A 23,328-nucleotide genomic window follows, 5' to 3' on the forward strand; every position below is an offset into this window, starting at 1 on the left:
AGGCTAAAGTAGTGCACTAAATACGGAATAGGCAAGGTGCCATTTGGGAACACATCCATGCTGTCAGAAGTTGAAGTGGATCTGTACTGGCTGTACTGAAGTCTTCGTGGAGCCAGTGATCCCACAACAACATTCCCACCCACATGTTCTAGGCTGTGACCTACAGTAACCTGACAGGCTCAAAAAACATCCCTAATGACACCTGTGCCCTGTCTAAAGCACTACTTGTCCTATTGACATCCTTACGACGCATTGTAACCACATTATGATTCATTACACAGAGATCCTATACAAGTAGTTCTTGTTATTCATTATATGGGATTATACCTGCAAACTCTGGACTAAGAGATAATAGATAACCTTAAAGTAAAAGTGTTACCGGGCTTTTGTTATGCAAATCAATCCTCGCCGCTTTTAGAACCAGAATAAACTGCCTGCCACTGGGCGCTATCAGAAGAGCACTGCGCTGTTGCACAACAACTGTAGTGCCTCATGAACCGGTTCCGACTGGATCCGTCTGGATCCCTTCCGCAGAGAAGAGGCAAGAAGAATCGAGTCTGCCTGTCTGCAGCAGACTACTAGAGCGCAGAGTAAAAGCGACACAATGCGAAATGACCATATTTTCTCTAGGCTGCATAGGACAGCAGCGCTGCAGTGTAGTGACGTTATAGACTAGTAGCTATCTGGCAGCGCAGTTGACCTATTCACTAACTAGAAAGCCTACCTACTCTACTCTATTGTATTGGTAACTAGGATATAGGCAAAAGCGCGCACGTCAAGACAGAAAGTGTCCAGAGTCATTGCTAACTAAGTGCAGATGTGTCTTGCAAAGACGATTGAAAAGCGGCTTTATGAGCCATACAACAGCTAGCGCAGTAGCGCGGTGGGTTCGACATGTCACCTGTCTGTGCGTCCTAGTGTGTGCAGAGTTATTTGGTGGTGTGTGTGTGTGTGTGTGTGTGAGAGAGAGAGAGAGAGAGAGAGAGAGCGAGAGACACAGACAGGTGACAGTGCATAGGGGAACTCACCGAGGATTCACCCGGTACCGCTGGGAGCTTGGTGTCCGCTTGGGTCGTGCGGTAAGACTAGCTGGCTGAAACACTTTATGTAAAAACGGTGGAGACGCGAACTGGAAGGATGAACAGAAAGACTGCCTTTAAATTATCAATCAGAATCTGTCCGTTTTGCTGGGAGGAGGCGGGTCCACGGGCAGGCTGACTGCGGCTCAGCCAATAGCAGAAGCCGAAGTAGTCAAAAGGAACTAATACTGACCAATGAGCGACGTGGCTTCCCAGTTCAGCGGAACTCCAGACGATCCATCGAAGCGAATCATGTCATCTACGTTCACGAAGTATCAGTTTCACAGAACAGTGTCAATGTAGCGGACTGGCTAAACATGAACCAGTCAATGCTACAACTAGGAAACGTTATATTGGACTCATAAACGGATTTTGTCTTGTTATGTCAGAGTCTCAGAGAGCATGCCGTATAACAACCTAGTTTAAATGACTGATAGGCATGGATAAAATGTAGACCTATGTGATTGACATACCTTTGCTCCTAGTCAATCATTCACGACGCGTATCAACATTTGCCTAACTGGTTACTGGCTACAGTAGCCTATTGACAGCTTTTCAGATGACACCCTAGGCTTCACTCTCCCGATATCTACTGCAGCCCTCATCCTCCACATACAACATCCGTTCTGCCAGTCACAGTCTGTTAAAGGTCCCTGGGTCGCACACACATCCCTGGGTCGCTCCTCTTTTCAGTTCTCTGCAGCTAGCGACTGGAACGAGCTGCAACAAACACTCAAACGGGACAGTTTTATCTCAACACTCTTACTGACAGTTGTGGCTGCTATACTTGATGTATTGTTGTCTCTACCTTCTTGGCCTTTGTGTTGTCTGTGCCCAATAATGTTTGTACCCTGTTTTGTGCTGCTGCCATGTTGTTGTCATGTGTTGCTGCCATGCTATGTTGTCGTCGTAGGTCTCTCTTTATGTAGTGTTGTGTTGTCTCTCTTGTCGTGATGTGTGTTTTGTCTTATATTTAATTACATTTATTTTTAATCTCAGCCCATCCCCGCAGAAGGCCTTTTGCCTTTTGGTAGGCCGTCATTGTAAATAAGAATTTGTTCTTAACTGACTTGCCTCATTAAATTAAGGTTAAATAAATACAAATAAAATTCTGATCTATCGGAACATAACATGAAACGGGACATTTCTATGTAACTGTTGGTGAATGCACATTGTCAGCAACACACATGCACAGACAATCAAAACACATCTGGTCACACACAACACACATGCACAGACAATCAAAACACATCTGGTCACACACAACACACATGCACAGACAATCAAAACACATCTGGTCACACACAACACACATGCACAGACAATCAAAACACATCTGGTCACACACAACACACATGCACAGACAATCAAAACACATCTGGTCACACACAACACACATGCACAGACAATCAAAACACATCTGGTCACACACAACACACATGCACAGACAATCAAAACACATCTGGTCACACACAACACACATGCACAGACAATCAAAACACATCTGGTACACACAACAAGCTCAAACAACCAGTGGTGGAAAAAGTACCCAATTGTCATACTTGAGTTAAAGTAAAGATACTTTAATAGAAAATGACTCAAGTAAAAGTAACCCAGTAAAATACTACTTGAGTAAAAGTCTAAAAGTATTTGGTTTTAAATATACTTAAGTATCAAAAGTAAAAATCTTTACAAATTCCTTATATTAAGCAAACCAGACGGCACCATTTTCTTGTTATTTAAATTTACGGACAGCCAGGGGCACATTACATCACTCAGACACTCAGACTTCATTTACAAACAAAGCATGTGTTCAGTGAGTCCGCCAGATCAGAGGCAGTAGAGATGACCAGGGGTGTTCTCTGTTTAGTGAGTCCACCAGATCAGAGGCAGTAGGGATGACCAGGGATGTTCTCTGTTTAGTGAGTCCACCAGATCAGAGGCAGTAGGGATGACCAGGGATGTTCTCTGTTTAGTGAGTCCTCCAGATCAGAGGCAGTAGGGATGACCAGGGATGTTCTCTGTTTAGTGAGTGCCAGATCAGAGGCAGTAGGGATGACCAGGGATGTTCTCTGTTTAGTGAGTCTGCCAGATCAGAGGCAGTAGGGATGACCAGGGATGTTCTCTGTTTAGTGAGTCTGCCAGATAAGAGGCAGTAGGGATGACCAGGGATGTTCTCTGTTTAGTGAGTCTGTCAGATCAGAGGCAGTAGGGATGACCAGGGATGTTCTCTGTTTAGTGAGTCCACCAGATCAGAGGCAGTAGGGATGACCAGGGATGTTCTCTGTTTAGTGAGTGCGCCAGATCAGAGGCAGTAGGGATGACCAGGGATGTTCTCTGTTTAGTGAGTCTGCCAGATCAGAGGCAGTAGGGATGACCAGGGATGTTCTCTGTTTAGTGAGTCCTCCAGATCAGAGGCAGTAGGGATGTCCAGGGATGTTCTCTGTTTAGTGAGTCTACCAGATCAGAGGCAGTAGGGATGACCAGGGATGTTCTCTTGATAAGTGTGTGAATTAGACCATTTTCCCATCCTGTTAACCATTCAAATGTAAGGAGTACTATTGGATGTCAGGGAAAATATATGGAGTAAAACGTTTTTAAAAAACTTTAGGAATGTAGTGAAATAAAATTAAAAGTTGTTCAAAATATAAATAGTAAAGTACAGATACCCCAAAACTACTTAAGTATTACTTTCAAGTAGTTGTACTTAAGTACTTTACAACACTGCAAACAACCAACCATTTCATTTCCATTTGACATGTTATCTAAGACCTAAAATCAGTAAAATGTCATCACCTGATAGGCTGCTCTGACTGTAGAGGACAACACCTGATAGGCTGCTCTGACTGTAGAGGACAACACCTGATAGGCTGCTCTGACTGTAGAGGACAACACCTGATAGGCTGCTCTGACTGCAGAGAACAACACCTGATAGGCTGCTCTGACAACACCTGATAGGCTGTTCTGACTGTAGAGGACAACACCTGATAGGCTGCTCTGACTGTAGAGGACAACACCTGATAGGCTGCTCTGACTGTACAGGACAACACCTGCCTGACATTGTTCTGACTGTAGAGGACAACACCTGATAGGCTGCTCTGACTGTAGAGGACAACACCTGATAGGCTGCTCTGACTGTAGAGGACAACACCTGATAGGCTGCTCTGACTGTAGAGGACAACACCTGATAGGCTGCTCTGACTGTAGAGGACAACACCTGCCTGACATTGTTCTGACTGTAGAGGACAACACCTGATAGGCTGCTCTGACTGTAGAGGACAACACCTGATAGGCTGCTCTGACTGTAGAGGACAACACCTGATAGGCTGCTCTGACTGTAGAGGACAACACCTGATAGGCTGCTCTGACTGTAGAGGACAACACCTGATAGGCTGCTCTGACTGTAGAGGACAACACCTGATAGGCTGCTCTGACTGTAGAGGACAACACCTGATAGGCTGCTCTGACTGTAGAGGCCCTACTGCATAACACAAACCCACTGTTCTCTACAGCCCTACTGCATAACACAACCCCACTGTTCTCTACAGCCCTACTGCATAACACAAACCCACTGTTCTCTACAGCCCTACTGCATAACACAACCCCACTGTTCTCTACAGCCCTACTGCATAACACAACCCCACTGTTCTCTACAGCCCTACTGCATAACACAAACCCACTGTTCTCTACAGCCCTACTGCATAACACAACCCCACTGTTCTCTACAGCCCTACTGCATAACACAACCCCACTGTTCTCTACAGCCCTACTGCATAACACAACCCCACTGTTCTCTACTGCATAACACAACCCCACTGTTCTCTACAGCCCTACTGCATAACACAACCCCACTGTTCTCTACAGCCCTACTGCATAACACAAACCCACTGTTCTCTACAGCCCTACTGCATAACACAACCCCACTGTTCTCTACTGCATAACACAACCCCACTGTTCTCTACAGCCCTACTGCATAACACAACCCCACTGTTCTCTACAGCCCTACTGCATAACACAACCCCACTGTTCTCTACAGCCCTACTGCATAACACAAACCCACTGTTCTCTACAGCCCTACTGCATAACACAACCCCACTGTTCTCTACAGCCCTACTGCATAACACAACCCCACTGTTCTCTACAGCCCTACTGCATAACACAAACCCACTGTTCTCTACAGCCCTACTGCATAACACAAACCACCTGTTCTCTACAGCCCTACTGCATAACACAACCCCACTGTTCTCTACAGCCCTACTGCATAACACAACCCCACTGTTCTCTACAGCCCTACTGCATAACACAACCCCACTGTTCTCTACAGCCCTACTGCATAACACAACCCCACTGTTCTCTACAGCCCTACTGCATAACACAAACCCACTGTTCTCTACAGCCCTACTGCATAACACAAACCACCTGTTCTCTACAGCCCTACTGCATAACACAACCCCACTGTTCTCTACAGCCCTACTGCATAACACAACCCCACTGTTCTCTACAGCCCTACTGCATAACACAACCCCACTGTTCTCTACAGCCCTACTGCATAACACAACCCCACTGTTCTCTACAGCCCTACTGCATAACACAAACCCACTGTTCTCTACTGCATAACACAAACCCACTGTTCTCTACAGCCCTACTGCATAACACAAACCCACTGTTCTCTACTGCATAACACAAACCCACTGTTCTCTACAGTCCTACTGCATAACACAAACCCACTGTTCTCTACAGCCCTACTGCATAACACAAACCCACTGTTCTCTACAGCCCTACTGCATAACACAAACCCACTGTTCTCTACTGCATAACACAAACCCACTGTTCTCTACAGCCCTACTGCATAACACAAACCCACTGTTCTCTAACACATCAACTCACCCTCATCAAAGCCAACGAGCACAATGAAGGAAAGCAACACAGGAGGGTACACAGAGTGACAGCCTGACATTAATGACATGCATGTCAATCTCTCATGGCTCAAAGTGGAAGAGAGATTGACTTCCTCATTACTTGTTTTTTTTGTAAGAGGTGTTGACAAGCTGAAGGTCCCGAGCTGTCTGTTTAAAATACAATCACACAGCTCGGACGCCCACGCATACCCCACAAGACATGCCACCAGAGGTCTCTTCACAGTCCCCAAGTCCAGAACAGACAATGGGAGGCGGACAGTACTACATAGAGCCATGACTACATGGAACTCTATCCCACATCAAGTAACTGATGCAGCAGTAGAATCAGATTGAAAAAGCAGCTAAAATCAAATCAAAGTTTACTTGTCACATGCACCTTAGAGTGAAATGCTTACTTACAGCCTCTAACCAACAGTGCAAAAAAAGGTATTAGGTGAACAATAGGTAAGTAAAGAAATAAAAACAACAGTAAAAAGACAGTGAAAAATAACAGTAGCAATACACCTTATGGAACAGCGGGTCTGTGAAGTAACACACACACATGATAACATACGCACTATACACACACACATGGTAACATACACACTATACACACACACATGGTAACATACACACTATACACACACACATGGTAACATACACACTATACACACACACATGATAACATACGCACTATACACAAACACATGATAACATACGCACTATACACACACACATGGTAACATACACACTATACACACACACATGATAACATACGCACTATACACACACACATGGTAACATACACACTATACACACACACATGATAACATACGCACTATACACACACACATGATAACATACGCACTATACACACACACATGATAACATACGCACTATACACACACACATGATAACATACGCACTATACACACACACATGATAACATACGCACTATACACACACACACGATAACATACGCACTATACACACACACACATGATAACATACGCACTATACACACACACATGATAACATACACACTATACACACACACACATGATAACATACGCACTATACACACACACACATGATAACATACGCACTATACACACACACATGATAACATACGCACTATACACACACATGATAACATACGCACTATACACACACACATGATAACATACGCACTATACACACACATGATAACATACGCACTATACACACACACATGATAACATACGCACTATACACACACACACATGATAACATACACACTATACACACACACATGATAACATACGCACTATACACACACATGATAACATACGCACTATACACACACACATGATAACATACGCATTATACACACACACATGATAACATACGCACTATACACACACACATGATAACATACGCACTACACACACACATGATAACATACGCACTACACACACACATGATAACATACGCACTACACACACACATGATAACATACGCACTACACACACACATGATAACATACGCACTACACACACACATGATAACATACGCACTACACACACACGATAACATACGCACTACACACACACATGATAACATACGCACTACACACACACATGATAACATACGCACTACACACACACACATGATAACATACGCACTATACACACACATGATAACATACGCACTATACACACACATGATAACATACGCACTATACACACACACATGATAACATACGCACTACACACACACATGATAACATACGCACTATACACACACATGATAACATACGCACTATACACACACACGATAACATACGCACTATACACACACACATGATAACATACGCACTATACACACACACATGATAACATACGCACTATACACACACACATGATAACATACGCACTATACACACACATGATAACATACGCACTACACACACACATGGTAACATACGCACTATACACACACATGATAACATACGCACTACACACACACATGATAACATACGCACTATACACACACATGATAACATACGCACTATACACACACATGATAACATACGCACTACACACACACATGATAACATACGCACTACACACACACATGATAACATACGCACTACACACACACATGGTAACATACGCACTACACACACACATGATAACATACGCACTACACACACACATGATAACATACGCACTACACACACACATGATAACATACGCACTATACACACACATGATAACATACGCACTATACACACACACATGATAACATACGCACTATACACACACATGATAACATACGCACTACACACACACATGATAACATACGCACTACACACACACATGATAACATACGCACTACACACACACATGATAACATACGCACTATACACACACATGATAACATACGCACTATACACACACACATGATAACATACGCACTATACACACACACATGATAACATACGCACTATACACACACACACATGATAACATACGCACTATACACACACACATGATAACATACGCACTATACACACACACATGATAACATACGCACTATACACACACACATGATAACATACGCACTATACACACACACATGATAACATACGCACTATACACACACACACATGATAACATACGCACTATACACACACACATGATAACATACGCACTATACACACACACATGGTAACATACGCACTATACACACACACATGGTAACATACGCACTATACACACACACACACATGATAACATACGCACTACACACACACATGATAACATACGCACTATACACACACACATGATAACATACGCACTATACACACACACATGATAACATACGCACTACACACACACATGATAACATACGCACTATACACACACACATGATAACATACGCACTATACACACACACATGATAACATACGCACTATACACACACACATGGTAACATACGCACTATACACACACACATGATAACATACGCACTATACACACACACATGGTAACATACGCACTATACACACACACATGATAACATACGCACTATACACACACACACATGATAACATACGCACTATACACACACACATGATAACATACGCACTATACACACACACATGATAACATACGCACTATAAACACACACACATGATAACATACGCACTATACACACACACATGGTAACATACGCACTATACACACACACATGATAACATACGCACTATACACACACACATGGTAACATACGCACTATACACACACACATGATAACATACGCACTATACACACACACATGGTAACATACGCACTATACACACACACATGATAACATACGCACTATACACACACACACATGATAACATACGCACTACACACACACACATGATAACATACGCACTATACACACACACATGATAACATACGCACTACACACACACACATGATAACATACGCACTATACACACACACACATGATAACATACGCACTATACACACACACATGATAACATACGCACTATACACACACACACATGATAACATACGCACTATACACACACACATGATAACATACGCACTATACAAACACATGATAACATACGCACTATACACACACACACATGATAACATACGCACTATACACACACACACATGATAACATACGCACTATACACACACACATGATAACATACGCACTATACACACACACATGATAACATACGCACTATACACAAACACATGATAACATACGCACTATACACACACACACATGATAACATACGCACTATACACACACACACATGATAACATACGCACTATACACACACACATGATAACATACGCACTATACACACACACATGATAACATACGCACTATACACACACACATGATAACATACGCACTATACACACACACATGATAACATACGCACTATACACACACACATGGTAACATACGCACTATACACACACACATGATAACATACGCACTATACACACACACATGATAACATACGCACTATACACACACACATGGTAACATACGCACTATACACACACACATGATAACATACGCACTATACACACACACATGATAACATACGCACTATACACACACACATGGTAACATACGCACTATACACACACACATGATAACATACGCACTATACACACACACATGGTAACATACGCACTATACACACACACATGGTAACATACGCACTATACACACACACATGGTAACATACGCACTATACACACACACATGATAACATACGCACTATACACACACACATGGTAACATACGCACTATACACACACACATGATAACATACGCACTATACACACACACATGATAACATACGCACTATACACACACACATGGTAACATACGCACTATACACACACACATGGTAACATACGCACTATACACACACACATGATAACATACGCACTATACACACACACATGATAACATACGCACTATACACACACACATGATAACATACGCACTATACACACACACATGATAACATACGCACTATACACACACACATGATAACATACGCACTATACACACACACATGATAACATACGCACTATACACACACACACACATGATAACATACGCACTATACACACACATGATAACATACGCACTATACACACACACATGATAACATACGCACTATACACACACACATGATAACATACGCACTATACACACACACATGATAACATACGCACTATACACACACACATGATAACATACGCACTATACACACACATGATAACATACGCACTATACACACACATGATAACATACGCACTATACACACACACATGATAACATACGCACTATACACACACATGATAACATACGCACTATACACACACATGATAACATACGCACTATACACACACACATGATAACATACGCACTATACACACACACATGATAACATACGCACTATACACACACACATGATAACATACGCACTATACACACACACATGGTAACATACGCACTATACACACACACATGATAACATACGCACTATACACACACACATGATAACATACGCACTATACACACACACATGATAACATACGCACTATACACACACACATGATAACATACGCACTATACACACACACACACATGATAACATACGCACTATACACACACATGATAACATACGCACTATACACACACACATGATAACATACGCACTATACACACACATGATAACATACGCACTATACACACACACATGATAACATACGCACTATACACACACACATGATAACATACGCACTATACACACACACATGATAACATACGCACTATACACACACATGATAACATACGCACTATACACACACACATGATAACATACGCACTATACACACACATGATAACATACGCACTATACACACACATGATAACATACGCACTATACACACACACATGATAACATACGCACTATACACACACACATGATAACATACGCACTATACACACACACATGATAACATACGCACTATACACACACACATGATAACATACGCACTATACACACACACATGATAACATACGCACTATACACACACACATGATAACATACGCACTATACACACACACATGATAACATACGCACTATACACACACACATGATAACATACGCACTATACACACACACATGATAACATACGCACTATACACACACACATGATAACATACGCACTATACACACACACATGATAACATACGCACTATACACACACACATGATAACATACGCACTATACACACACACATGATAACATACGCACTATACACACACACATGATAACATACGCACTATACACACACACATGATAACATACGCACTATACACACACATGATAACATACGCACTATACACACACACATGGTAACATACGCACTATACACACACACATGATAACATACGCACTATACACACACACATGATAACATACGCACTATACACACACACATGGTAACATACGCACTATACACACACACATGGTAACATACGCACTATACACACACACATGATAACATACGCACTATACACACACACATGATAACATACGCACTATACACACACACATGATAACATACGCACTATACACACACACATGATAACATACGCACTATACACACACACATGATAACATACGCACTATACACACACACACACATGATAACATACGCACTATACACACACATGATAACATACGCACTATACACACACACATGATAACATACGCACTATACACACACACATGATAACATACGCACTATACACACACACATGATAACATACGCACTATACACACACACATGATAACATACGCACTATACACACACATGATAACATACGCACTATACACACACATGATAACATACGCACTATACACACACACATGATAACATACGCACTATACACACACATGATAACATACGCACTATACACACACATGATAACATACGCACTATACACACACACATGATAACATACGCACTATACACACACACATGATAACATACGCACTATACACACACACATGATAACATACGCACTATACACACACACATGGTAACATACGCACTATACACACACACATGATAACATACGCACTATACACACACACATGATAACATACGCACTATACACACACACATGATAACATACGCACTATACACACACACATGATAACATACGCACTATACACACACACACACATGATAACATACGCACTATACACACACATGATAACATACGCACTATACACACACACATGATAACATACGCACTATACACACACATGATAACATACGCACTATACACACACACATGATAACATACGCACTATACACACACACATGATAACATACGCACTATACACACACACATGATAACATACGCACTATACACACACATGATAACATACGCACTATACACACACACATGATAACATACGCACTATACACACACATGATAACATACGCACTATACACACACATGATAACATACGCACTATACACACACACATGATAACATACGCACTATACACACACACATGATAACATACGCACTATACACACACACATGATAACATACGCACTATACACACACACATGATAACATACGCACTATACACACACACATGATAACATACGCACTATACACACACACATGATAACATACGCACTATACACACACACATGATAACATACGCACTATACACACACACATGATAACATACGCACTATACACACACACATGATAACATACGCACTATACACACACACATGATAACATACGCACTATACACACACACATGATAACATACGCACTATACACACACACATGATAACATACGCACTATACACACACACATGATAACATACGCACTATACACACACACATGATAACATACGCACTATACACACACACACATGATAACATACGCACTATACACACACACACATGGGTTTAGGGTTGTAGATATGTGGTAGTGGAGTAGGGTCCTGAGAACACACCCTTAGTGTGTTGTAGATATGTGGTAGTGAAGTAGGGGCCTGAGGACACACCCTTAGTCTGTTGTAGATATGTGGTAGTGGAGTAGGGGCCTGAGGACACACCCTTAGTGTGTTGTAGATATGTGGTAGTGGAGTAGGGTCCTGAGGACACACCCTTAGTGTGTTGTAGATATGTGGTAGTGGAGTAGGGGCCTGAGGACACACCTTTAGTGTGTTGTAGATATGTGGTAGTGGAGTAGGGTCCTGAGGGCACACCCTTAGTGTGCCCTCAGGGGGATCTATAATAAACCCCAGGAAGAGTAGCTGCTGCCTTGGCAGGAACTAATGGGGATCCATAATAAACCCCAGGAAGAGTAGCTGCTGCCTTGGCAGGAACTAATGGGGATCCATAATAAACCCCAGGAAGAGTAGCTGCTGCCTTGACAGGAACTAATGGGGATCCATAATAAACCCCAGGAAGAGTAGCTGCTGCCTTGGCAGGAACTAATGGGGATCCATAATAAACCCCAGGAAGAGTAGCTGCTGCCTTGGCAGGAACTAATGGGGATCCATAATAAACCCCAGGAAGAGTAGCTGCTGCCTTGACAGGAACTAATGGGGATCCATAATAAATCCCAGGAAGAGTAGCTGCTGCCTTGGCAGGAACTAATGGGGATCCATAATAAACCCCAGGAAGAGTAGCTGCTGCCTTGGCAGGAAGTAATGGGGATCCATAATAAACCCCAGGAAGAGTAGCTGCTGCCTTGGCAGGAACTAATGGGGATCCATAATAAACCCCAGGAAGAGTAGCTGCTGCCTTGGCAGGAACTAATGGGGATCCATAATAAACCCCAGGAAGAGTAGCTGCTGCCTTGACAGGAACTAATGGGGATCCATAATAAACCCCAGGAAGAGTAACTGCTGCCTTGGCAGGAACTAATGGGGATCCATAATAAATACACCCTCAGAGGAATAGACAGCCTGCCCACATCAACTATAACGTATAAAAGAGGAACACAGAGCTCCCTCTGCTGGTCACTCTGGGGCATGGCACTGGCTCATCTCTGTACAGAACACAGAGCTCCCCCTGCTGGTCACTCTGGGGTATGGCACTGTTTCATCTCTGTACAGAACACAGAGCTCCCCCTGCTGGTCACTCTGGGCATGGCACTGTTTAATCTCTGTACAGATCACACAGAGCTGGGGGGTATGATACGTATGTCTCCAACTTTCCCACTCATCATTATTCATGGTTCATTCAGGATGATCTGTAACCATGGTAACATCCACATTCATGTAGAAGTGTTCAGTAACAGTCTGTTTGTATTTAGGGATTTACAAGCGTGATGTGGTCACTGCGTGTTATGAATATGGGCCCAAATACTTCACTCTTTAAATACACCAGTGAATTTGTCCCAATACTTTCCGTCCCTTAAAATGGGGGGGGGGGGGGACTATTTACAACAAGAGCTGTAATATCTAAATGGTTCACCTGATACGGATGAAAATACCCTCAAATTAAAGCTGACAGTCTGTACTTCCTCATAGTCATCGTACCATTTCAAAGTGCTGGAGTACAGAGCCAGAACAACAAAACATGTGTAACTGTCCCGATACTTCTGGAGCGTACTGTATATATTGATGGATAAAACTTATAAAATGACTCATGAGCTTCATTAAACCGTCTTACCGGATCACAACCCAAAACATAATCTTGTTATACTCCACTGTGTGTAAAGAACGTCATTGTAAACAAACACTGCATAGCCTCAAAACACGGTTAAAACCTTCATTCTGATCTCATAGATGGTCAGTCGTTGCAGCCGTAGCTCCGTCTATGAATTTCAGAGCGGTTCCATTCCTCAGCTGTTTACATAAAAAGTGGCAGGGTGGCGGCTTGGTTGTTGTTTCAATCCCAGATTGCTCCTTTAAGACAGCATGAATCAAAGTTCACAAGTTCTAATAAAGATATTTTTTTGTTGAAATAAATCAATAACTTGTATTTTATTTAGTAATTTTAATCAAAAGATGACTGTATAATTGTGAAAGAAACAGTGCCATGGTTTTGTATCAATATACACACTTTATTAACACTATATGTCTGCTTATTAAGCTCTTATAAACATTATTAGGTAGTTTATTTTAATAAATATATGAACTTATAAATACTGATTGATAAACAGTTTATTTACTAAATTGTTAACAAGCTATTTAATAATGTCTTATAAGTTATAAACAGACATTAAGGTAGTGTCCCATAGGGCTCTAGTCCAGGGTCCACAGGGCTCTAGACCAGGGTCCACAGGGCTCTAGTCCAGGGTCCACAGGGCTCTAGACCAGGGTCCACAGGGCTCTAGACCAGGGTCCACAGGGCTCTAGACCAGGGTCCACAGGGCTCTAGTCCAGGGTCCACAGGGCTCTAGACCAGGGTCCACAGGGCTCTAGACCAGGGTCCACAGGGCTCTAGTCCAGGGTCCACAGGGCTCTAGACCAGGGTCCACAGGGCTCTAGTCCAGGGTCCACAGGGCTCTAGACCAGGGTCCACAGGGCTCTAGTCCAGGGTCCACAGGGCTCTAGACCAGGGTCCACAGGGCTCTAGACCAGGGTCCACAGGGCTCTAGTCCAGGGTCCACAGGGCTCTAGACCAGGGTTCACAGGGCTCTAGTCCAGGGTCCACAGGGCTCTAGACCAGGGTCCACAGGGCTCTAGACCAGGGTCCACAGGGCTCTAGACCAGGGTCCACAGGGCTCTAGACCAGGGTCCACAGGGCTCTAGACCAGGGTCCACAGGGCTCTAGACCAGGGTCCACAGGGCTCTAGACCAGGGTCCACAGGGCTCTAGACCAGGGTCCACAGGGCTCTAGTCCAGGGTCCACAGGGCTCTAGACCAGGGTCCACAGGGCTCTAGACCAGGGTCCACAGGGCTCTAGTCCAGGGTCCACAGGGCTCTAGACCAGGGTCCACAGGGCTCTAGTCCAGGGTCCACAGGGCTCTAGACCAGGGTCCACAGGGCTCTAGTCCAGGGTCCACAGGGCTCTAGACCAGGGTCCACAGGGCTCTAGACCAGGGTCCACAGGGCTCTAGACCAGGGTCCACAGGGCTCTAGTCCAGGGTCCACAGGGCTCTAGACCAGGGTTCACAGGGCTCTAGTCCAGGGTCCACAGGGCTCTAGACCAGGGTCCACAGGGCTCTAGACCAGGGTCCATAGGGCTCTAGACCAGGGTCCACAGGGCTCTAGACCAGGGTCCACAGGGCTCTAGACCAGGGTCCACAGGGCTCTAGACCAGGGTCCACAGGGCTCTAGACCAGGGTCCATAGGGCTCTAGACCAGGGTCCACAGGGCTCTAGTCCAGGGTCCACAGGGCTCTAGACCAGGGTTCACAGGGCTCTAGTCCAGGGTCCACAGGGCTCTAGACCAGGGTCCACAGGGCTCTAGTCCAGGGTCCACAGGGCTCTAGACCAGGGTCCATAGGGCTCTAGACCAGGGTCCATAGGGCTCTAGACCAGGGTCCACAGGGCTCTAGACCAGGGTCCATAGGGCTCTAGACCAGGGTCCACAGGGCTCTAGACCAGGGTCCATAGGGCTCTAGACCAGGGTCCATAGGGCTCTAGACCAGGGTCCACAGGGCTCTAGACCAGGGTCCATAGGGCTCTAGACCAGGGTCCATAGGGCTCTAGACCAGGGTCCACAGGGCTCTAGACCAGGGTCCACAGGGCTCTAGTCCAGGGTCCACAGGGCTCTAGTCCATAGGGCTCTAGACCAGGGTCCACAGGGCTCTAGTCCAGGGTCCACAGGGCTCTAGACCATAGGGCTCTAGTCCAGGGTCCATAGGGCTCTAGACCATAGGGCTCTAGTCCAGGGTCCATAGGGCTCTAGTCCAGGGTCCATAGGGCTCTAGACCAGGGTCCACAGGGCTCTAGTCCAGGGTCCACAGGGCTCTAGACCATAGGGCTCTAGTCCAGGGTCCACAGGGCTCTAGACCAGGGTCCACAGGGCTCTAGACCAGGGTCCACAGGGCTCTAGTCCAGGGTCCACAGGGCTCTAGTCCAGGGTCCATAGGGCTCTAGACCAGGGTCCACAGGGCCCTAGACCAGGGTCCATAGGGCTCTAGACCAGGGTCCATAGGGCTCTAGACCAGGGTCCACAGGGCTCTAGTCCAGGGTCCATAGGGCTCTAGACCAGGGTCCACAGGGCTCTATTCCAGGGTCCACAGGGCTCTAGACCAGGGTCCACAGGGCTCTAGACCAGGGTCCATAGGGCTCTAGACCAGGGTCCATAGGGCTCTAGACCAGGGTCCACAGGGCTCTAGACCATAGGGCTCTAGACCAGGGTCCATAGGGCTCTAGACCAGGGTCCATAGGGCTCTAGACCAGGGTCCACAGGGCTCTAGACCAGGGTCCACAGGGCTCTAGTCCAGGGTCCACAGGGCTCTAGTCCAGGGTCCATAGGGCTCTAGACCAGGGTCCATAGGGCTCTAGACCAGGGTCCATAGGGCTCTAGACCAGGGTCCATAGGGCTCTAGACCAGGGTCCACAGGGCTCTAGACCATAGGGCTCTAGACCAGGGTCCACAGGGCTCTAGACCAGGGTCCATAGGGCTCTGGTCTAAAGTAGTGCACTACCCTCCATAGGGCTCTGGTCTAAAGTAGTGCACTATATTGAGGATAGGATAGGATTTGGGATGCATCCTAGGTCAGTGTTTACCTGATCACTCATCATTTACATAGGAACACAACATTCAGAGGCTATGGGGCTGTCCCATTTCATCGGTTCACTTCAATCTAACAGCAAGTAAATGAGGATATACTGAATATCTATATCACAACCCCCTGGTCTGAGATTAAAAACATCTTATTTAACAAGTGTGTTCATTTACAGAGATCATTCCTTGTGCCTTTGTTCACCGCTGTCCAGCTGCCCTGATTGAAATGACTGCTATTAGTTCACTAAATAATCCATATATTTTATCAATACCTTCTTCTCAACACTGACCACAAGAGGTTCAAAAAACACTAGGTCAAAGATCAGAAAACTCCATGTCTCAGGTCTAGGAGCAGGTCTAGGAGCAGGTCTAGGAGCAGGTCTAGGAGCAGGTCTAGGAGGAGGTCGAGGAGCAGGTCTAGGAGGAGGTCAAGGAGCAGGTCTAGGAGCAGGTCTAGGAGCAGGTCTAGGAGCAGGTCTAGGAGCAGGTCAAGGAGCAGGTCAAGGAGCAGGTCTAGGAGCAGGTCAAAGATCAGAAAACTCCATGTCTCAGGTCAAGGAGCAGGTCTAGGAGCAGGTCTAGGAGCAGGTCAAGGAGCAGGTCAAGGAGCACGTCTAGGAGCACGTCTAGGAGCAGGTCTAGGAGCAGGTCAAGGAGCAGGTCAAGGAGCAGGTCAAGGAGCAGGTCTAGGAGCAGGTCAGCTCCTCAGAGAGTTAGACAGGCACCGCTGTCACTTTCCACAACTCCTGAAAAAGAGAAAGTCTGACATCGGAATTGGAGTTGATGACAACACAATATATAAAAGACTGTAAATACCCAGCTTGAAGAAACCACATATTTAGCCATGGAGCATGTTCTGATTGGCCAGTGAGGGGGTCATGCCTCAACACACCTACAACTTATTCATTAAAACCCAACCCTTTCACGCCACCGCCCGCTCTTGCGTTCATAATTCCGGCTGTGAAAATAGCTAAAATATTTCCACCCTGGACCTATAGTGCTTCCCCCAGCGCTAAGATGTACCATTGTGTTAAGCTTTGTAGATGTACCATTGTGTTAAGCTTTGAAGATTTACCATTGTGTTAGCTCTGTAGATTTACCACTGTGTTAGCTCTGTAGATTTACCATTGTGTTAGCTGAGTATATTTACCATTGTGTTAGCTGAGTATATTTACCACTGTGTTAGCTCTGTAGATTTACCACTGTGTTAGCTGAGTAGATTTACCATTGTGTTAGCTCTGTAGATTTACCACTGTGTTAGCTCTGTAGATTTACCATTGCGTTAGCATTGTAGATTTACCATTGCGTTAGCATTGTAGAGTTACCATTGCGTTAGCATTGTAGATTTACCATTGCGTTAGCATTGTAGAGTTACCATTGCGTTAGCATTGTAGAGTTACCATTGCGTTAGCATTGTAGAGTTACCATTGCGTTAGCATTGTAGAGTTACCATTGCGTTAGCATTGTAGAGTTACCATTGTGTTAGCTCTGTAGATTTACCATTGTGTTAGCTTTGTTAAATAGAGCCCTCAGTCTCACAGTGTAGTGGAAATATAAGGATATAGTACTAGAAACATACTGTTGGGTTTAGGATATAGTACTAGAAACATTCTGTTGGGTTTAGGATATAGTACTAGAAACATTCTGTTGGGTTTAGGATATAGTACCAGAAACATTCTGTTGGGTTTAGGATATAGTACTAGAAACATTCTGTTGGGTTTAGGATATAGTACTAGAAACATTCTGTTGGGTTTAGGATATAGTACTAGAAACATACTGTTGGGTTTAGGATATAGTACTAGAAACATTCTGTTGGGTTTAGGATATAGTACTAGAAACATTCTGTTGGGTTTAGGATATAGTACTAGAAACATACTGTTGGGTTTAGGATATAGTACTAGAAACATACTGTTGGGTTTAGGATATAGTACTAGAAACATACTGTTGGGTTTAGGATATAGTACTAGAAACATACTGTTGGGTTTAGGATATAGTACTAGAAACATTCTGTTGGGTTTAGGATATAGTACTAGAAACATTCTGTTGGGTTTAGGATATAGTACTAGAAACATACTGTTGGGTTTAGGATATAGTACTAGAAACATTCTGTTGGGTTTAGGATATAGTACTAGAAACATACTGTTGGGTTTAGGATATAGTACTAGAAACATACTGTTGGGTTTAGGATATAGTACTAGAAACATACTGTTGGGTTTAGGATATAGTACTAGAAACATACTGTTGGGTTTAGGATATAGTACTAGAAACATTCTGTTGGGTTTAGGATATAGTACTAGAAACATTCTGTTGGGTTTAGGATATAGTACTAGAAACATACTGTTGGGTTTAGGATATAGTACTAGAAACATTCTGTTGGGTTTAGGATATAGTACTAGAAACATTCTGTTGGGTTTAGGATATAGTACTAGAAACATTCTGTTGGGTTTAGGATATAGTACTAGAAACATTCTGTTGGGTTTAGGATATAGTACCAGAAGCATTCTGTTGGGTTTAGGATATAGTACTAGAAACATTCTGTTGGGTTTAGGATATAGTACTAGAAACATTCTGTTGGGTTTAGGATATAGTACCAGAAACATTCTGTTGGGTTTAGGATATAGTACTAGAAGCATTCTGTTGGGTTTAGGATATAGTACTAGAAACATACTGTTGGGTTTAGGATATAGTACTAGAAACATACTGTTGGGCTTAGGATATAGTACTAGAAACATTCTGTTGGGTTTAGGATATAGTACTGGAAACATTCTGTTGGGTTTAGGATATAGTACTAGAAACATTCTGTTGGGTTTAGGATATAGTACTAGAAACATTCTGTTGGGTTTAGGATATAGTACTAGAAACATACTGTTGGGTTTAGGATATAGTACTAGAAACATTCTGTTGGGTTTAGGATATAGTACTAGAAACATTCTGTTGGGTTTAGGATATAGTACTAGAAACATTCTGTTGGGTTTAGGATATAGTACTAGAAACATTCTGTTGGATAGGGTTTAGGATATAGTACCAGAAACTTTGTTGGATAGGGTTTTCTAGGTTCAGTAAAGTGTGTATGTGAAACTGTGTGTGTGTGTGTGTCTCTCACCAGCTGCTCTATGCGCTCATACAGCAGGCACTGTGGGAAAGAGGGTGTGACCTGCTCCACTGTGAAGCATGTCCGTCCGTCCCTTAGCTCCTGCATCTCACACATACAGTGGCGGAAATGGTTGTAGGCCTCGCATGATATGTCCATGTGTCTCAGAGTGAAGTTCAGCCTGGGGAACACACACACACACACACACACACACACACACACACACACACACACACACACACACACACACACACACACACACACACACACACACACACACACACACACACACACACACACACACACACACACACACACACACACACACACACACACACACACACACACACACACACACACACAATGACTGTAATTACAAGATGTGGCACATGAGCTAGATTCATTTTTTACATTTAGCATAAATCTATATATACAAGAACCCGAGGGTCACTCTAACATAGCTCCAGAGTTCCTCTGTGGAGATGGGCGAAACTTCCAGAAGGACAACCATCCCTGCAGCACTCCACCAATCAGGCCTTTATGATAGGGTGGCAGCCAGACGGAAGTCACTCCTCAGTAAAAGGCACATGACAGCCAGCTTGGAGTTTTCCAAGAGGCACCTAAAGACTCTCAGACCATGAGAAACAAGATTCTCTGGTCTGATGAAGCCAAGATTGAACTCTTTGGCCTGAATGCCAAGCATCACGTCTGGAGGAAACCTGGCATCATCCCTACGGTGAAGCATGGTGGTGGCAGCATCATGCTGTGGGAATGTTTTTCAGTGGCAGGGACTGGGAGACTAGTCAGGATTGAGGGAAAGATGAACGGAGCAAAGTACAGAGAGATCCTTGATGAAAACCTGCTCCAGAGCGCTCGGGACCTCAGACTGGGGCGAAGGTCCAACAGGACAATGACCCTAAGCAGGGTCTATAGACAAGTCTCTGAATGTCCTTGAGTGGTCCAGCCAGAGCCCAGACTTGAACCCGATCGAACATCTCTGGAGAGACCTGAAAATAGCTGTGCAGCAATGATCCCCATCCAACCTGACAGAGCTTGAGAGGATCTGCAGAGAAGAATGGGAGAAACTCCCCAAATACAGGTGTGCCAAGCTTGTAGCGTCATACCCCAGAAGACTCAAGGCTGTAATCGCCTAACCAGTTTTTGCTTTGTCATTATTGGTAACTGTGTGTAGATTGCTGAGGAAAAAATAAAATGAAATCAATTTTAGAATAAGGCTGTAATGTAACATATGGAAAAAGTCAAGGGATCTGAATTCTTACCTCTTCTCTATAGACAGGTATGTAGTACAGGTATGTTACCTCTTCTCTATAGACAGGTATGTAGTACAGGTATGTTACCTCTTCTCTATAGACAGGTATGTAGTACAGGTATGTTACCTCTTCTCTATAGACAGGTATGTAGTACAGGTATGTTACCTCTTCTCTATAGACAGGTATGTAGTACAGGTATGTTACCTCTTCTCTATAGACAGGTATGTAGTACAGGTATGTTACCTCTTCTCTATAGACAGGTATGTAGTACAGGTATGTTACCTCTTCTCTATAGACAGGTATGTAGTACAGGTATGTTACCTCTTCTCTATAGACAGGTATGTAGTACAGGTATGTTACCTCTTCTCTATAGACAGGTATGTAGTACAGGTATGTTACCTCTTCTCTATAGACAGGTATGTAGTACAGGTATGTTACCTCTTCTCTATAGACAGGTATGTAGTACAGGTATGTTACCTCTTCTCTATAGACAGGTATGTAGTACAGGTATGTTACCTCTTCTCTATAGACAGGTATGTAGTACAGGTATGTTACCTCTTCTCTATAGACAGGTATGTAGTACAGGTATGTTACCTCTTCTCTATAGACAGGTATGTAGTACAGGTATGTTACCTCTTCTCTATAGACAGGTATGTAGTACAGGTATGTTACCTCTTCTCTATAGACAGGTATGTAGTACAGGTATGTTAC

At 43.9% G+C, this 23,328-nt stretch overlaps 2 protein-coding genes across 4 annotated transcripts in view; both read right to left on the minus strand.

Moving 5' to 3' along the window:
* The window catches only part of abat (4-aminobutyrate aminotransferase), a 136,716-nt gene that overhangs the window by 73,128 nt on the left and 40,260 nt on the right, over positions 1 to 23,328 (minus strand). The window contains exon 1 of one of the 3 annotated variants that reach the window (XM_071391155.1): positions 1,029 to 1,685. The exons of 1 other annotated variant lie outside the window; for it this stretch is intronic. The gene's annotated coding sequence lies outside the window, so the exon portion shown is untranslated. Of the gene's footprint in view, positions 1 to 379; positions 484 to 1,028; positions 1,686 to 23,328 lie in introns of those variants that run through there. One more of the 3 variants, XM_071391164.1, reaches the window with a different exon arrangement.
* The window catches only part of LOC139569783 (methyltransferase-like protein 22), a 35,374-nt gene continuing 29,316 nt past the window's right edge, over positions 17,271 to 23,328 (minus strand). The window contains exons 10-11 of the mRNA XM_071391148.1: positions 21,359 to 21,527; positions 17,271 to 19,001 (exon numbers count right to left, since the gene is read on the minus strand). Of these exons, the coding sequence (XP_071247249.1) occupies positions 18,969 to 19,001; positions 21,359 to 21,527 (202 nt within the window). The 3' untranslated portion in view covers positions 17,271 to 18,968. The remainder of the gene's footprint in view (positions 19,002 to 21,358; positions 21,528 to 23,328) is intronic.

The sequence above is a fragment of the Salvelinus alpinus genome, chromosome 1, assembly GCF_045679555.1.
Source record: "Salvelinus alpinus chromosome 1, SLU_Salpinus.1, whole genome shotgun sequence".
NCBI lineage: Eukaryota > Metazoa > Chordata > Actinopteri > Salmoniformes > Salmonidae > Salvelinus > Salvelinus alpinus.